We start from the raw sequence: 17,773 nt of genomic DNA, 5'->3' as shown, positions 1-17,773 counted from the left end.
CGCAAAAGTGAAAATTCCGCTACGACAAAGTATTTCTCATTCCCCGTCCACAAACCATACACGACAATGCAATTATTTTCGCCCACAACGAACAATTTTCAGAGCAAGGTTTGGCTTCAAATAAATTTTTCCGAGTAAGCGGCCAATTTTTATTAATTTTTTTGCACATCCATATATGCCCTTATGTCGTTAGGTTTCACCAAAAATGGACATCGAAGAATGTCTGCAGACAGCTGACATTCCCTGAGGAAGCGGTTTTAATGTGCACACATGTGCACATAAAGATGCGATGCAGCACACGACAGCCTGCGACGGTTTTGCCTGCGGCTCAGACTCCGCACTTTCGAACCACAGCCATAGGTGCGAGGTGGCTTTCGGTTTTTTCGCTCGCTTTGCTGATGAAGGTATAACGGAAATCAGTTCTGCGTTCATTTCAGTGTGAAGCTATCCTGTCAACGGAAACCAATGAAAGTGTTAAATGTTTTATGATAAGCGGTGGCTAGTTCCAAAGTGCTTTTTCCAAGGCTTCGCTGCGGAGCAATGTTTGGCCTAGCAGCACAGAGCGAGTGGCGCACAATAATCCGCTGCCGCCCGGCATGCCAGTGGGTGGCATGTCGCTGCAAGAAGCTTGATGCCGGCTAGTATTGCTTTTGCACTGCAGGCAAGTATCATGAAAACGTTTTGTTTATTTTCTTTCCATCTGGTAAACCCGAGCACTAAGCAAGTACACGCACTGCAGCATGAATGGCAGTGTGGCAGTGGTCCTGGGTGAAGTCTCAACAGTATGGCATTCTGCGAGTATGTTTGTACCATGTGTCAAAAAATGACTTCAAAGAAAATCGCAGCAACCACATCTCAAAGTATTGATTTCGAGGTGCATGTGACCCCTATTTAGTCCACAGTGATGCGAGTGCACACATGCCTATTCCACGCCGAAATGCCTCTAGGCAGCACGGTTTCAGTATAGGCTCTCAATGGACGAAAGCAGGAGTGTTTTTATAACATGTGCGGAAAAAAATATTAGCTTTGATAGCAAATGTAGCGGATGCATTCATGACACGAATTCGGCTATTGTCAGAGATTTCCAGAGTACCAAATCGCACCTGGGTGCCAATTTCGAAACAGTGAGAGACCAAAGCTGGCAGAATTTTGGAAAATAAATGTTCTTCATGAACTATCTTGTACAATCTGTCAGTGTTCTGGTCCAATTTCATGACAATGATGCTTAATTTTTCGCAGGGCCTATCAATTTGGTTGTCGTGGGATTCGACTGTATTTAATTTGGCTGGTAATGAGCATGATCAGTGATGAAATGAAGGCGATTTCACAAATAGAAGTTTGCATTACTCACTGTTCTAATGATAAAAAAATAATTAGGATGATCCCTTACCCATTATAAAGAAGTTGTTTGAAAGGGACTGCTCGTTGAGGTTGTTGTAAGTGAGGTCGAGCACCTCGAGCACAGGGAAGGCACCAAAACCCCGAGGCAGGCTGCTCAGCCGGTTGATGCTGGTGACAAAAAGGCAGGAAATTAAGATTGTGACATATTGAACATGATAAGAAACCAGCATTCACATCCAGAAAGTGATTAGAAAATAAGGAAAATGCAGAATGCTTCAACAATTCAGTCACAAGCAGAAACACTCTTCTGCCTATTTACTCTAAGCCCTTTATCACAACTATAAACCAACATGGTTTAACAGCTCTCAAGCCCACACCTACTAAGAATTCTTAATTCTTTTTCTCAGTTCCTACCCAATCAACGGCATTTTATGCATTTTATTTCAGGAAATCATGACAGAGGTTACAGCTACATGAGCAGCTGCTATCAGGCAAGCTATATCTCCTAGGAAAATTTGGTCCCTATCCATTACATCACAGCACCCAAAGATATAAGTGAATGGGAATAAATGTATTTTAATTTTTAAATATATAAAGTTTGCTTTTTACAAGCACCTCATAGCCAATTCTTAATTTTCTGCAAAGAAAAACCAGTGGTGAAGGCCATGAGATTAACTAGACTTTTGTGTTCCAAAAGCACACCATACAGGAATACAGCTGTTCAGAGGAAGGCTTGTTTGTGCTGTTTGTTTGTTACCTGATGCTCATATTACTCTCACTATTGCAAAAAATAAGACAAAGTTTGAAGGAATGATAACAATTCGTCATACTTGCATGATTGAATAAAAAATCTTGTAAACAGTAAAACAAGAAAGCACATTTTAAAACTTGGAAAACACCTTGGCACAAAAAAAAGTAATCACATACACAGAAGAGACGAGGAGACGACAGATGTACTACACAAAAGAGACGAGGAGACGACGGACATCCGTCGCCTGCTCCTCTCTTCTGTGTAGTCCATCTGTCGTCTCCTTGTCTTTTTTTGTACGCAAATTTTCTTTTTGCGCCAAGGTGTTTTTCCAAGTTTCAAGAAAGATGCTAAACCAACTAGCCCGGCAACATGGTTTACTAAGAAAGCACAATCACATTTAGGTCGACAAATGATGCTTGATGTAGGCCACACAGCTTTTATGCACAATTGCAGAACTTGCTACAACTGCAACATTTCTGGACAGCACCTACTGAAGGCTGTGTTTTCTTTTTTTTTAAAGTTCATGCAAAGGCTTATTAATTCAAACTACTATATACACTAATGTAACAGCCATGCCCTAATAAGAGCCACCTTTCTCCAACTTGGCAGCCAGCAATTAGTGAGTGAGTACAGAAACTTCATTTTGCAATCGTACGAGTTTTCCCCGCACAGCACATTTCGCAGGGAACCACCAGATGGCAACAGCTGCATGCACCTTCCGGCACAAAACGCTGTGCACTATCAGCAAGGTCTTATCACTTCTTTTTCCTCCTTTTGTTCACCTGCCCGATCCAGCAGCCTTTTCATTTGTGCTGCATGCTACCTTCTCACAACTGCCCTAGACGACAGTTTCCAATGATGAAAAGGCACTTAAATGCATATGGTACTCAGTGTCGCATAAGCCAGAATCCGTGGTGAGAAAGCAACCAGCTTTGTCTTCAACTTCAGCTTTGTCTACAAGTGCATGCACCAGCAGTGTGAACAGTCTGTTCTGCTTCTGCCTCTTCTGTACTCAATGGCTTGCAATGTGGCTCCTCTTTTACGAAAATTGCCAATAGCAGTGGTCACGTAAACATGCTAATGTTCCAAATTACTGAACAGAGAGCGTGCCAATGTTCCAAATTACCGAACAAAGCATTAGCTCTTCAGAAGAAACTGGCTAACCTTTTACTTTAGCCAAGTGATGCCCCTCGTCTCTACTATTCTGGCTCAGTGCTGCTTGCAATAAAAATGCCAATTTCTCCAATTTCTTAGGCACTGATGGAAACCAAGGTGCCTCAAAGGGACAGGGATGGACAACACTCCTGTGAGGAATCTCCACTGAAGAAACTGTAATTTTCCTAGAATCCCTTTTTTTGCACTTTGCGAGTTCACTAATGTCAGCCAATAAATGAGTGAAAAACCTGTTCGCCTGCATTTTTATGGACAATGGCGACAAGCAATATGCTGCACATGGGGCTTCCAAACGTGTAGGAGTATGATAGGTGTCCGCTTTGAGCCCCATGCAAACCTGACTTTTGCGGCGACATTTATGAAATGGAGTGATATTTCCTTTGCACTTGCAGCACAAATTTTGAGCGATATGCAAATAGGGTTTTTTTTTTTTGGTTTGAAGCGAATGTATTTCTATGAATTCTGGCACACAGGAACAGTTGAAAGACACAATAAGCATTTTCAAAAGCATGTATTTTTACAACACAAAAGGCCATTACATGAAAAAAAAAAAAAAAAGATTGCATTGAAGCTTTCTCAAACTGCACTGAAGCTTTGTTAAACTCCAAACTCATTGCAACTGTGTTGAATTTTATGACAGCTGCTTTCAGCTCAGACTCATCACATGAAGGTAAACAGAGCCATGCGTCCTCCAATCAATGCATGCCACCGGCCCAGTTCCGGCATGTGCACGCCATGAGTCGCGGGCACAGACACACAACAGGTATAGATCTGGGCACCACGTTTGCACCTGCTTGCATCTGCTACCACACAGGCATATGATACATAAGCCTAGCAGGTGTCTGTGGAGTCAGGGCCTTGCCTGCACGTGCATCGTGGTGCCATCCCAGAGGAGCTACACTGAACCGAAACCAAATGAAGCAAGCGTTCCAGAAACGTTATTCGCTTGAGACAAATGCTTAGAGATTAGAAATACCAAACATTTGGGCAGAATCAAATATTGAATATTCAGCTGAATATTTGAAATTATCGAATATTCGCACAACCCTACAAGTTGTCACACCTCACTAAATAATAAACATATGCTCATGTGATATGTGCTATCGCGCTCAGCATGACTGACATCAAACATCATGTGGTACAAGGTGACGTCACGAATCAATGCGAGTCAGGTACTGCTGCAAAATTCTGTATACAGCTGCCAAGCAGCATGCCTGCGCGTCTGGTACTGTGCAGCACAGCGCATTCATTTTCTATCAAACGCAAACCACGTGAAGTTGGCTGCCAGAGTGTTGCAGGTCATTCTGATCGCAACTGTACCTATAAGCAGGCTTGAATGATACTTCTTCCCAGCAGAAAATCACAGTTAATGATCAACTAATCTTGCACATTTACCACAACCACCTTCCTTTGCTCACAATAATTTATAGATGGTACCCTCTGCATTCATCAAAGGCATTATTCTCGCATTTAAAGACAAAAAACCTTGACTTCCTCGAGCTATTATTTACAGCTCATGGCGCCCAATGTCCTAGTAGTATTGAAGCAAAAAACGAAAAGTCATGCAAAGTTGTACAACATGGTTGAAGGTGTCATAGGTCCAACACATGCTGGCATTGTGCCCACATGACCACACTTCACTTTTCATACCGGCATTATAAAATGTCTTGTCCACAAAGCCAATGTCCAAACATCTTGAATGCAAACGGTTTGTATTACATCGTCTTGTTTGGGGTCTTGGGGCCCTGTCGGATCTAGGCTCAAGTTTTGTATTAAAGATGCAAAGTTTTACGTACTTGTTTAGTTTTATACCTTGAAGAACAGAATTACTTTTGAATAAGCACTAATGAAAAATGCAAGAGAGAAATGCATTGCAGTCACACAGCGGAACACTATCCCCTCTAACACATCAAGAATTTTCAGCAGACTAGGCCAACAGGAGCACAGGAACTAGGGCATTAGGTGCAGGCATGCACACCGTCATGGACTTGCCAAGCTCACTGTTCCTACTTACGCTAAGTTGAGGATCTTGAGTTTTGGCATTGTAGAGATCGATGATGGTAACTCCTGCACGCAACAAGAACATCAAAATAGAACAGGCAGTCCATTGAGAAACACAAATCAGCATTTTGCTAAGATTATATCTGAACTACAACTATATGACTGAGCCCTGTGCTTGCAAGCCCTTAGCTTCCTTTCCAGCTTTCAGTGGTTTAGAGAGAAAGGTAATACCTTCAACTCCACACAAAGTTCTGCTTTAAAAGTCTAGGATTAATTTGATGTACTCTTGCAGACTGCTTTGACTAATGTACATAGAATGCAGCAAGGTATTAAAGGTGCTAGCTCAGAACGTAGTGCTGAAATCCTCAGCATCACGCCTCCTAGCCATGGCAGTACAAATAAAGGTGAAGAAGCACCTATCAGCTATGTCTGCATCGACCGCTACCAAGCCATCCCAGAAAAGACCACCGAATTTATAGACAGTAAACCATGAATTTTAGTTAACACAATGAACGCCAATTATTATGCTTTATTATTGAAAACTTACATGCTACACCTTTTCTAATAGGCACATTATAGTAGACAGTTTGCAATTTATTCTGATGCCATAGAGGTTCCTTAGCGAATTGAATTCTCCATACACAGGTTCTCGCAGCAACAGCTGTACAATGAACCTTCGACAAAACTGCAGTGTCATCGTCGTTGATGGCAACGTTTGCGTAGCAAGAGAAATGGGCAACAGGAAGAGTGACCATGTGTTGCGCACGGGCATGTTATACACACTTCAGGATCCACCTGTCGACCAATAAAAGCCTACACCTACATTCTGAGACTCTCAGCGAAAAACATTCACCCTTGGCAACAATGCAAGTGCAGTGGTGTAGACAACAGACATATTACACCCCTACCAAGTGTTATTAAACACTTCAGTTGGTATCAGCATTACACACTACTCTAGCTGTACCTAAAATTTCCACTACCACAAGGGTAAACACCTGGCAAATTTTCATATTTGACTTCCACTGACATGAAACCAGGACAAAACTTGCAAATTTGGGTTTTAATGCCAAGCTCTTTTTGAATATATATGTTGTACAAGAAAAGGCTTTCATCTTAATACCTATTTCCAAGATTTGCTTTAGCACAATGCTTTGACGTCAAAACAATGCTAGGAACAAAAAAAAGACCAGAGGTTTGGATTTTGTGAGGGAGGTGGTGACTGCTCTTTTTTTTTTCCTTTCTAGGATATATCCCCACCCTTTTCCCTCCACTGTTTTTTACAATACGGGTTATGAATGTACATAAGGATGCAGCATAGCATGTAACAAACAGTTGTACGCATATCCAAGTGTGCCATAGATCCTCATTATTAATTTTGTAGCTTCAGAGCAGCTCAGGCAGAGAAAGTTTTCAGTTAATATCGTGAGCATGCTCTGCGTTGAAGCAGACATGATAACATCGTGCATATGCACAGAACCAGAAAGAAAGAACGCATAAGGCATGTGGCAATACCTCAGTGAAACATATAAAAAATGCCCTACCATTAAACCCTGTGAAATCTTAACAGGTACAGTCAGTATTGAAGAACACTGCCATGAAACTGCAGAGATTTATCCCTTGTGGTCACAACTGCAAGAATTTCTCATATTAAAAAAGTGTGAGATATGTGCCAGGGACAAAACAACTTACCACAATCTGGTTGTTGCATAGTGTCAGGATTTCCAAGTTGTACAAGTTTGCTATGCTGGCAGGAACAACTGCACAAAAATTCATGCATCTGCATCACCACAGAGCATAATAATGTTTCCAGTGACTAATGCAAATCTGTGCTTAGTGACATTGTCTAATAAGGAAGCAATGTCTGCATAGAACATATATCATGCTTCCCTCGATGCAATCAAGAGAAGAAAAAGCCAATAAATAGCAAAATATTTAAATGTTTTCACATATATAGTCAGCAGCAAAGTTTGTAACATACATGCACTTGGAAAAAAACTGTTGCAGCACTGCCTTGCAATCAAATTGCCTGGTATCCATAATAGCGGGTGAAACATGCACATCCTTCTTACTTGTGAGATTTGAGCTGCAAACAAACTTTTGTAAAAAAAAAAATGGATGCAGCATTAAATGACAGCAGCATGACCAACCCCAAAAAACATGCTGCACTTATGAAAGCATCACTGTAGCAGTATGGTGGTTGGGCTCCATTTCATAAAATCATTCGAGCATATCCTTCTTGCAGGAAATGAGGTGGCTACAAATGTACAACCCTCCTGCCTAACGCAGTGGTGAGTAATATCCTTTTTTCTTTCCTGCCTTGTGAGATGAGGCATCATCCTGGATAGTTTTTTTAGCATATTCTTGGAGCACCACCTACACAATGATGCCTGTCCTGTGAACACAGCTAGGAGATGCAGATCAGTAGTGTTTTGTGTAACTGTGTCAGCGTTGCCAAGATTGAACTGAAACGAGGAATATTTCATGAAATATGAATGGAATATGAACGAGCACGTTCTGCTGAAAACAGGCTCAGAGACAATTGTCTTTAAGCTATGGTACTGCGTGTCAAAGCAAACAGCTGATGTGAAAGTAAGAATGAGATGAGTCCAGGGCATCCACATACTAGCCATGAATGTGATTTACAGTAATGGAAATGCAGTCCAAAGAAGCAAACACTTCAAACTGGTCACATAATTTCCAACTGACATACCCTCTCAGGTCATAGACTTTTATTTCCGTTTAAAAAAATCTGATTTGTCCTAAATTGATTTAAACATCAAGCCGGACACATGATCACACATAACATGCATACTTTCAAGCTGAAAGCATATTCTGGAAGCTCTCCATTTTGCAAACACAAAGCACTAGCCACATATGGCAATAATTCGAAGCAACGCGCCTTGAGCTGAGGGCCACAAAACCAATGTTGCTCATTATGTCACACAGTTTCTGGGTTCGTACAAAATTTCGCACATAACCTGAAGACAGCTTGCTACACTAGAAGGCTCTGGGGGTATGTAGCTTCCAATCTAGCTATTTTGCGAGCGTTCTAGTACAGTTTCAGTGAAAGCTTGTTAAGAATCACAGAAGAAGAAAGGCTGTTGTAAAGTATATAATATTAATTATTACGGAAAGGTGTGGGGGAGAAACGTCACTTTTCGCAAGTCTCAGCCCCGCAGAATGTTGTTTGGCACCGCTGTGCTGTCTCGCTAAGAAATGCAATGTACTACCAGAGGAATTTCATCAGTTCTTTTGTCGTACTTTATACTGTTTGGTCTTAAAAACTTCCCTGATGATGCGAGGTGACAGAACAGTGAGGCGGCAGTGGCAAGAGAGAAACACTGAAAACGTGCCGCTCTGTCGCCAAGTCTCATCGCTTCGTGCGGGTGCACCAGCAGCAGCGTTAGGCAACAGCCATTGCCACCGTAAGTTGCCCTGCCAGGAACATCATTCTACGCGGCTACCGCTTAAAGCTAGCGCTACCCACAGAGTTTTCATGAACAGCTTATCAGTAAGGCTAGCTACAGTATTAAACTTACACAGAGCACGGCATTGCAACCAGGAAAGCAAGAAAGAGAGGACTTTTAATAGGCTCAAGCTACATTTTTGCGTGAGATGCTATTTTGGGATCCTACTTCCCAAAGAGGAGCCTCTCCCAAAATCTAACACTGTTTTCAGCACGCGATTCACTTCTAGGCCAAACATTTCTACGGTGAAAAATTACCAACAAAGTAACAAAATCAGTGAATACACAGAACTTTACTATGCAAGCCTCCCTCCTTATCACAACCACTCCAAAGCTTGCTACTTGTTGTTTCTTACCAGATGCATTTTTTATGGCAGCACTAGGAGAAGGCTTTATTACAGCAGACTCACCTCTAATCTTGTTGTGGCTCAGAGTCAACCTGGTCAAATTTGGCAGTGAAACTGAAAAAAGATAGCAGCAAGTGGTAATGAACTGAACTGGTTGGCAAGTGCACTAACGGTGATGTCACTGCTGTACATTAATCATGAATAAAAACACACACCACATCTGGTCATTTTAAACACACTATTGAGATTAAACAGCAGAGAAACTGCTGCATATTACGGCTTATCTTTGTTACATCAACAACACCCATGAATGTAATTACGAACTTCGACTGCCGCAATCGCTGCTAATCCATTATTACCATGTATACATACGATTTTAAGTAGAATTTGGAAACACCTTTCGCCACATTTTTCTTGGTTGCAGCAAAACCGTTGTAACAAGGGCGGCTTCCATTACGAAACACGGTGTGCGTGGAAAGGATGCGAAACTTTTGTCGGACAGCCGCATAACATTGAATGAGTCACTTTGTATATGACTGAAGGCAAAAGACATACTACAAACCACGCGATAAAGTACGCAACTTGCCACTATGCAAAAACCAAACTAACTGTAGCAAACTTGCACTGACATAACTCGGCCCACTTTAGATTCGTGGGCGTTGACACATCGGTGCAGTAGCCGCAGTGGAGCTTCACAGGTGCACAAATTAAAATGTGCTTGTCAAATTAAAGTGGAAGTTTAGAGCTGACAAGGAGCAAATATAAAAGTCGACTTTAGTTTGAAGAGAGAGGCTTTGGTTTCTACGGGTGCTCATAACACGTTCTACGGCAGCGTTAGTCCCAGGCACGATGTCCCAGACAAGAACTAACATAGACCAGCAGTTATAACGGAGTGCACAATTTCAACCACGGCAATTTAAACCGCTCAAGTGTGCTCAGAGAGTTTATTTAAGCTTCATATCCGGTGACTGAAGCCACGGAAAGACGAGGCTGATCTACGCTGGCTACGCCCAGGTCGTCCCCAGGCATTGCTTTGTTTACTTTCTGCTCGCAACAGCAACCCTGTTTCACAGTAACAGCATGAAACCGCAGGGAGGGGACGATCGTGTCAACAGTCCGGAGCACTTTCAGGGACCACATAATGCACGGGATCAAACAGGATGCACGTTACTCGCAACATGTAAACCCATCTACGTGAATCAACCCCCGCAGATGTGACATCACAACCGGTTTAAAAATACGGCGGCCGCGCCAAATTTGGAAAAGGGGTCAAAAACAGAGGAGTACGCCTTCGTAGAGCCGCAACTCACACAGTCCGGGTATCTCCTCGATGGAGGTAATTCCTCGGTCGACCAGGTCGAGCTCGGGGTTGTTTTGTTCACGGGCTTCGTCCACCACTTTCTTCACCTTGGCCATTTTGTTAAAATCCAGACAATTACAGGAAGTGTGCTTGGTGTCGCGCTCCATCCTGCTCGACTTCCGGACCTCGACTCACTGCAGTTTGCCGCGCGGCGCACTAGGTGTCGCCACGGGCGCAATGCGCGCGCGCGTCCCACGCACGACACCCGGCCTGGCCGTGTGCCCACGCGATCAGCGCGAAGGACGAACGAGCCTGAACGGAAGTATCGGCAAGCATAAAGGTAAAAATGCATACACGGCACCCCATAGGTGCCTTTTCGCTTTTCAGATGTCGCTGCAGTCCCACCAAATCTAAATTCGCGTGTTAGATGCCAACTGTGGCGGCCGCATACCAATGTAAGTGAAATACAAAGGCCGTTGTACTAATATTTCAGAGCGCGACAAAGAACGCCAGGTGGTTTAATTTAACATGGAGCCAACTACTACGGCGTGCTTCATAGTCTGCACTGCAATACTGGCAAGTATAAAAGCCGCTTTAACTATTCAAGCTTCGCCTGTGGAGGGATACTTGCAGCTTGTTCGCTGTAAACGGAATTCTCTTTAAAAAGCATTTTGCGTCAAAGAAAGCACTGCTCGATTATGTTTCGTTGCTCAGTCATTACACATATGAGAACTCAAACGCGACGCTGTGCTGTAAAAACTTAACCGTGCTCGACACTTTTTGCTGCTGGCCGGAGCTAGTTGGTTTAGGTTTACTCTCGATTTTTAAGGCGCGAGAACAGGACTATGTACTGAATTGTATTGAATATATTGAATTGCGTTTCTGGTGAAGGAATTTAATAAGGGCATGAATTACTTTTGGACAGTAATTTTGTATGAAATGAATGAACCCTGGTTCCCAAGCAAAACTGTTCATAAAACGAGTCATCCACAAAAATGAAAACAAAAAGGATATTGATAAGTAACAGTTAGTTATTAACGCCCGCTTATGAGCAGGCTATGCAGTGGAGTGGGAATATTTGACAATATTCTGGGAGTTCGAAGTGCATTATCCTGGCCGCCACTATCAAGAAACATACAGTGAAGTTTGAAGTCCCTAGCGCTGCAGGAGATTGAAGACATCTCCTGCTATAACTGCTCGCAGTCTCCGTTAACACAAAAACAATAAGAAAACATACAATAGAAGTAATTCGGCATTGCTTTGTAAGGAATGCGCTTGCTTGCCGTTTCTTGATGAATGCTCGATTGCAGCCAGAAAGAAGCATAGTTCAGCTAACTCGCGAAATTGTAGAAGCTGCTCTGATCACTGATTTGCAAGAAAAATGTGTCAGCACGCCGTTTATCTCACAGTCTCAATGTCAAAAAGAGAGCTGACCTTCGTATATGTACCGTAAATCGGCGATTTCTGACTTTATCCAGCTTTCACCAGTTACCTTCTGCCCTTGTCTTTCTTTTCTTTTTTAGTTTCCTCCTTGTCCTTACGCCTGGTCGTCCTTACGCGTCGTATTTGCAATGGCTGTCTTGGAAGCAAATCAGTTGGAAGTTAGCGCCCATAGTGTGTGTCTGGGCGCTCTTCGTTTATTTTGCGCTACACTATTATGCCTTATTCGAATGCTGGCGGCTCGTAGCTTCCATTGGCCGATCTATGACATTCCAGCTTTATTTCCTTTTTCCGGTTCCCGAAGTTGAGGGGTCGACCCATAAGACGTATCGACCAATATGCGAGCAAATACGGTATTTTGAAAGAACTTAACAACGAAGGACCGCCTCAGTCTTTTCATCGAACCTACTATAATTTCGTTCTGCATTTCTAGCAGGTACTATCAGCAAAAATGAATGAATGAATGAATGAATGAATGAATGAATGAATGAATGAATGAATGAATGAATGAATGAATGAATGAATGAATGAATGAGCTGTTTATTTGGAAAGGGAGGCTTGAGGCCGCTTGTTGGGGAATTGGGTTGTTAAAGAACGGAATAGTATACGGACCTATACAGATACATGGGGGACGGCTTGGGTGGTTGAGCCACGCTCTGCACTGCTTTGTAGAGGCCACTTATCTTAGTATATTTGCCAATATCTTCCCAGCTGCCGTTAGCTCCGGCTCTGATCAGTGCACGAAATCCCTCGTCGTCGGTGGGAAAATCATGCTTGGGGACGAGGTTCTCGCACCCCTTGTGAAACACGCACAAGAGAACTGAAGAGTAAGTGCAAACGCACCAACATATTAGCAAATGGAGAAGAAATACAAGCGAGGTTGATTAACTCTTCTAAAGGACAGTCTTCACGCTTTCAAAGTGAAATTGCCCTCGGCTGGTATTAGCGTTCTCTCGCCTAAACTTCTCATTTTGCTGTGATGTGGTTCATTTGTCTTGTTCGCCTTTCATTTGTTGCCGACTTGCAGAACTTAGTAGAGCGGTTGTCTTGTTGATCTATCATCATCATCATCATCATCATCATCATCATCATCATCATCATCATCATCATCATCATCATCATCAGCCTTACTACACCCACTGCAGGGCAAAGGCCTCTCCCATGTCTCTCCAATTAACCCTATCCTTTGCCAGCTGCATCCACCCTTTGCCTGCAAACTTCTTAATCTCATCCGCCCACCTAACCTTCTGCCGCCCCCTGCTACGCTTACTTTCTCTTGGAACCCACTCTGTTACCCTTAAGGACCAGCGGTTATCTTGCCTTCGCATTACATGCCCTGCCCAAGCCCATTTCTTTCTCTTGATTTCGACTAGGATGTCATTAACCCGTGTTTGTTCCCTCACCCACTCTGCCCGCTTCCGATCTCTTAACGTTACACCTATCATTTTTCTTTCCATGGCTCGCTGCGTTGTCCTTAACCTAAGCTGAACTCTTTTCGTTAGCCTCCACGTTTCTGCCCCGTAGGTGAGTACCGGTAAGATTATGCTGTTGTACACTTTCCTCTTGAGGGAAATTGGTAAACTGCCACTCATGATCTGCGAGAATTTGCCATATGCGCTCCAGCCCATTCTTATCCTTCTAGTTATCTCCCTCTCATGATCTGGATCAGCTGTCACTACCTGCCCTAAGTAGACGTATTCCGGCACAATTTCTAGGCTCTCGCTGCCAATTGTGAACTGTTGTTCCCTTGCTAGGCTGTTGAACATTACCTTGGTTTTCTGCATGTTAATTTTTAGACCCATCGATCTGCTCTGCCTGTCTAACTTGTTGATCATGATTTGCAGTTCACCTCCTGAGTGACTCAGCAAGGCAATGTCATCAGCAAATCGCAGATTATTTAGGTATTCTCCATTTATTCTTATTCCCAACTGTTCCCAATTCAGGCTTCGAAATACCTCCTGCAAACATGCGGTGAACAGCATTGGCGAGATCGTGTCTCCTTGCCTCACGCCCTTCCTTATTGGAATTTTATTGCTGACTTTATGGAGGACTATAGTAGCTGTGCAGTTGCTATATATATCTTCCAGTATTTTGACATAAGGCTCTTCTACCCCCTGATTACGCAATGCCTCTATGACTGCTGAGGTTTCCACTGAGTCGAATGCTTTCTCGTAATCAATGAAAGCTATATATAGAGGTTGGTTATATTCTGCGCATTTCTCTATCACCTGATTGATAGTGTGAATATGATCTATTGTGGAATATCCTTTACGAAAGCCTGCTTGATCATTTGGTTGATTAAAGTCTAACGTTGCCCTGACTCTATTAGCGATTACCTTAGTAAATACTTTGTAGGCAACGGATAGTAAGCTGATCGGCCTGTAATTTTTCAAGTCCTTGGCGTCTCCCTTCTTATGAATTAAGATAATGTTTGCATTCTTCCAAGCTTCTGGTACAGTTGAGGTCATAAGGCATTGCGTATACAGGGTGGCTAGTTTTTCTAGCACGATGTCCCCTCCATCCTTCAACAGATCTGCTGTTACCTGATCCTCCCCAGCTGCTTTTCCCCTTTTCATTGCTTCTAAGGCTTTCTTTACTTCATCTTTCGTTACTGGCGGGATGACGCATTGCTGTGCACTGCTGTCTTTCTCATTAGCGCTCTGATTACATTGGCTACTGTACAGGTCTGTGTAGAACTCTTCGGCTACGTTAACTATCTTATCCATATTGCTAATGACATTGCCCTGCTTGTCTCTTAATGCATACATCTGGTTTTTACCTATGCCTAGTTTCCTCTTCACTGTTTTTAGGCTACCTCCGTTCTTTATAGCATGCTCGATTCTCTCCATATTAAACTTCCTTATGTCGGCTACCTTGCGCTTATTTATTAACTTTGATAGCTCCGTTAGTTCTATTCTATCGGTAGTGTTAGATGCCTTCATGTTTTGGCGCTTCTTAATCAGATCTTTCGTCACCTGAGATAGCTTCCCGGTATCTTTTCGAACTGTCCTACCGCCTACTTCTACTGCGCACTCCGTAATTATTGATGTCAGGTTATCGTGCATTGAATGAACATCAAGATCATCTTCCTCAGTTAAAGCCGAATATCTGTTTTGCAGCGCTATCCTAAACTCCTGTGCTTTCCCTCTTACGGCTAGCTCGTTAATGGTCTTCTTCTTCGCTAGCTTCTTCCGTTCCCTCTTCAAGTCTAAGCTAATTCTAGACCTTACCATTCTATTGTCGCTGCAACGCACCGTTCCGAGGACGGCCACATCCTGAATGATGCCAGGTTTAGCGCATAGTATGAAATCGATTTCATTTTTAATCTCACCATTGGGGCTCTTCCAGGTCCACTTCCTGTTTTCTCGTTTGCGGAAGAAGGTATTCATGATCCGTAAATTATTTCTATCCGCGAATTCGACTAATAACTCTCCCCTGCTATTTCTAGAGCCTATCCCATAGTCACCTACCGCGTGGTCGTCAGCCTGCTTCTTGCCCACCTTCGCATTGAAGTCGCCCATCAGTACAGTGTACTGCGATTTTGCTTTATTCATTGCTGTTTCTACGTCCTCATAGAAGCTTTCATAGGAGCCTTGTTGATCTATAGGAATGTCTTTATTGTCTTGATGTGCTGAATGACGTTGCGCTGACTCCCTCTCACAAAAAAATAAAAGTATTTTGCGAAACAACTTGAGTGATGAAGGAGTGCAGAACTTTAGCGCAGCAGTCGTCTTGCTTGTGCAGGAAGTATCCCGTGAAATCTTGGATTGGCTGTGTGACGTCGTGACAGCTCCGGTTAACCTGGGGATTCCTCTGCTCAGTGTTACCTTTATTATTTTCATCGTTATTGAGGGTGGATGTAGTTCGTGGGGCTGCATGCTTACGAGGATGCTGACTTGGGCGAGTTGGAGTGGATGCATGTTTGTTCGCCCTCGCATTTTTTCGCGTTGAATTTGCCAAACATGCCGCACACTCAACGGCGAAGCACGGGCTGCGCTTTTAAGGCTTGATCGGCGACAAGGTAGTAACACGCAAAGAATATGCGCTGTAAAAGTTGCTCGGCACCAAATTTTGCCCCAAATTTAGTCCGCTGTGGTCGATGGTCCGTTATAACCGGGTCCGTTAAGGTTGAAGCGCGTTAGACTGGCAATTTATGTGGACGAAACAAAATTAGCCGTACCGTTCGTTATATCCAGAGTCCGTTGTATCCAGGTCCTTTGTAACGAGCGTTCGCTGTATAAACAAATACGACGTAACTGACATACACGATGGGCGCCTCACTTAAAAGCTGTGAAGTTTCGCATTGGCCCCCATCGTGTGTCCAGCCCCTTGTGGGTCTGACCAAAGGTCCAAGATCCCCGCTACCGACAAAACGCGGGTTAACGTGCCAAGAGTGTGCCACAACGCCTTTCGCAGCACCCCACCCTCGCGCGTAGCGGATACAAGCTCCAAGGCGATGCAACACCCGCCAAACTCTCGGGCACTATTGTTCTCGTCTTCTCGGGGTGCTGCAAGAGCCTCACAACTTGACCTTCCTAGTCACGAATTAGCCGATACGGAAGTAAAAAGGCAGTAAGCTGTCCTCTAGCTCGCTCCCTTTTAGGGGCAGCGTATAAGCCCAAGCCCTGGGGAATACATGACTGAAAATGCGGAATACTTGAGGTTGGCAATGGAAACAAATTTCCTCTTCAAAACATGCGAAGTTCTGTCAGTTAGGAAGATTTTAACTGAAGTTTCAATCTCTTCCATTTGCTAACCTAAAGACCTCCGGTGCAGCATTTGAAAGCCTCCACCCGGTCGCTAACTGCATCAATTACTATGTTATCTTGGCGGATGAGACTATGCCTCCGTAGCCAAGAATAAGCATTCTGTATATTTAGCGACTGAAATCTACACCGAAACTTGGGCAGCATGCCATGCCCCTAAAAGGCAGTGTGCTACAGGACATCTCATTCCCTTTTTACTCCCATTTAGGCTTATTCGTGTTTAGAGTGTGTACTTGGATCCCTTTTTCAAAACGCTTAGGAGTTCTCTGGCTGCCAGAAGAGTCCCACAATGTGTCCCTGCAAACTGGCCGAAGGTTATGAGCACTGTAGTCCTTGCCTTTACAGCGCTTCCGCTCTGCTCAACATGTGGGGCGACCAAGGCCACCCTCATACGCTATTTGTGGGAATGCCCCCAACCCGTGGCAGTTCCCCCCATATTCAACTCACCCCCCTCCTTATGGGAGGCTGCTCTGCGAGTTGCTCAACCAGCTGGCCAAACATGACTAGTGGACAGAGCTCTCCATGAAGCCCAGACACGGGGACTCTTGGACAAGTAGGAACCCACCCTTTGGGACCTTTTGTTCTTTTGTTGAAATAAAGTTGTTCCTCCACCTGCCAGCGCTTGGAGTTCTCGACATGCTACAAGGTGCCCCAAATTTTTTGAGGGTGAGGCAACTGTTGCTTCCACCTTTCTAGAATTTAGGACCTCTAGGGGCTGCTATACTACAGCTCTACAGCATGGCCTTGCTGCAAATTTGAATGTATTGACTACGGCTGGACGTTTATATTTACTTTCGTCGTACGTGTTTGGTTTCCACTACAAGTGAGACTCGCTGGCAGCCATTTAGCGATAGAGCACACGCGTTTTCTTTTTTTGTCTTCTCAACAAGCAGATACATCGTGAGCTATACGGAGTCGCTAAGAGCAGTATAAGTACATGCAATATGGTCCACACACCAGTCTAGAACGCTCGAGCGGCGTGTTCTGCTGTGTATTTATGAGAATCGCCGCTGCCTGGAGGGCCTAATACAGCTTTTAAACATAAGGAGTTAAACATATGATATATTGGAATGAGCAAACGGTATAAGGTAAAGTTTCGGGCCCTAGGCCACCTGTAAGCGACGCAAGTATACCCCCCGATGCGCCGCTACAGCGCTCTAGACAGGATGCGTGGACGATTGTATACAC

The 17,773-nt window shown here is 43.8% G+C and overlaps 1 protein-coding gene across 1 annotated transcript in view; it reads right to left on the bottom strand.

The window, feature by feature from the left end:
* ics (ras suppressor protein 1) overlaps nucleotides 1-10,589 on the bottom strand; it is a 36,871-nt gene extending 26,282 nt beyond the window's left edge. The window contains exons 1-5 of the mRNA XM_077627211.1: nucleotides 10,390-10,589; nucleotides 9,143-9,193; nucleotides 6,956-7,023; nucleotides 5,280-5,332; nucleotides 1,391-1,509 (exon numbers count right to left, since the gene is read on the bottom strand). Of these exons, the coding sequence (XP_077483337.1) occupies nucleotides 1,391-1,509; nucleotides 5,280-5,332; nucleotides 6,956-7,023; nucleotides 9,143-9,193; nucleotides 10,390-10,546 (448 nt within the window). The 5' untranslated portion in view covers nucleotides 10,547-10,589. The remainder of the gene's footprint in view (nucleotides 1-1,390; nucleotides 1,510-5,279; nucleotides 5,333-6,955; nucleotides 7,024-9,142; nucleotides 9,194-10,389) is intronic.
* Nucleotides 10,590-17,773: the final 7,184 nt, after the last annotated feature.

This window comes from Amblyomma americanum, chromosome 6 (assembly GCF_052857255.1).
Source record: "Amblyomma americanum isolate KBUSLIRL-KWMA chromosome 6, ASM5285725v1, whole genome shotgun sequence".
NCBI lineage: Eukaryota > Metazoa > Arthropoda > Arachnida > Ixodida > Ixodidae > Amblyomma > Amblyomma americanum.
This window is presented reverse-complemented; position numbering and strand designations above follow the sequence as displayed.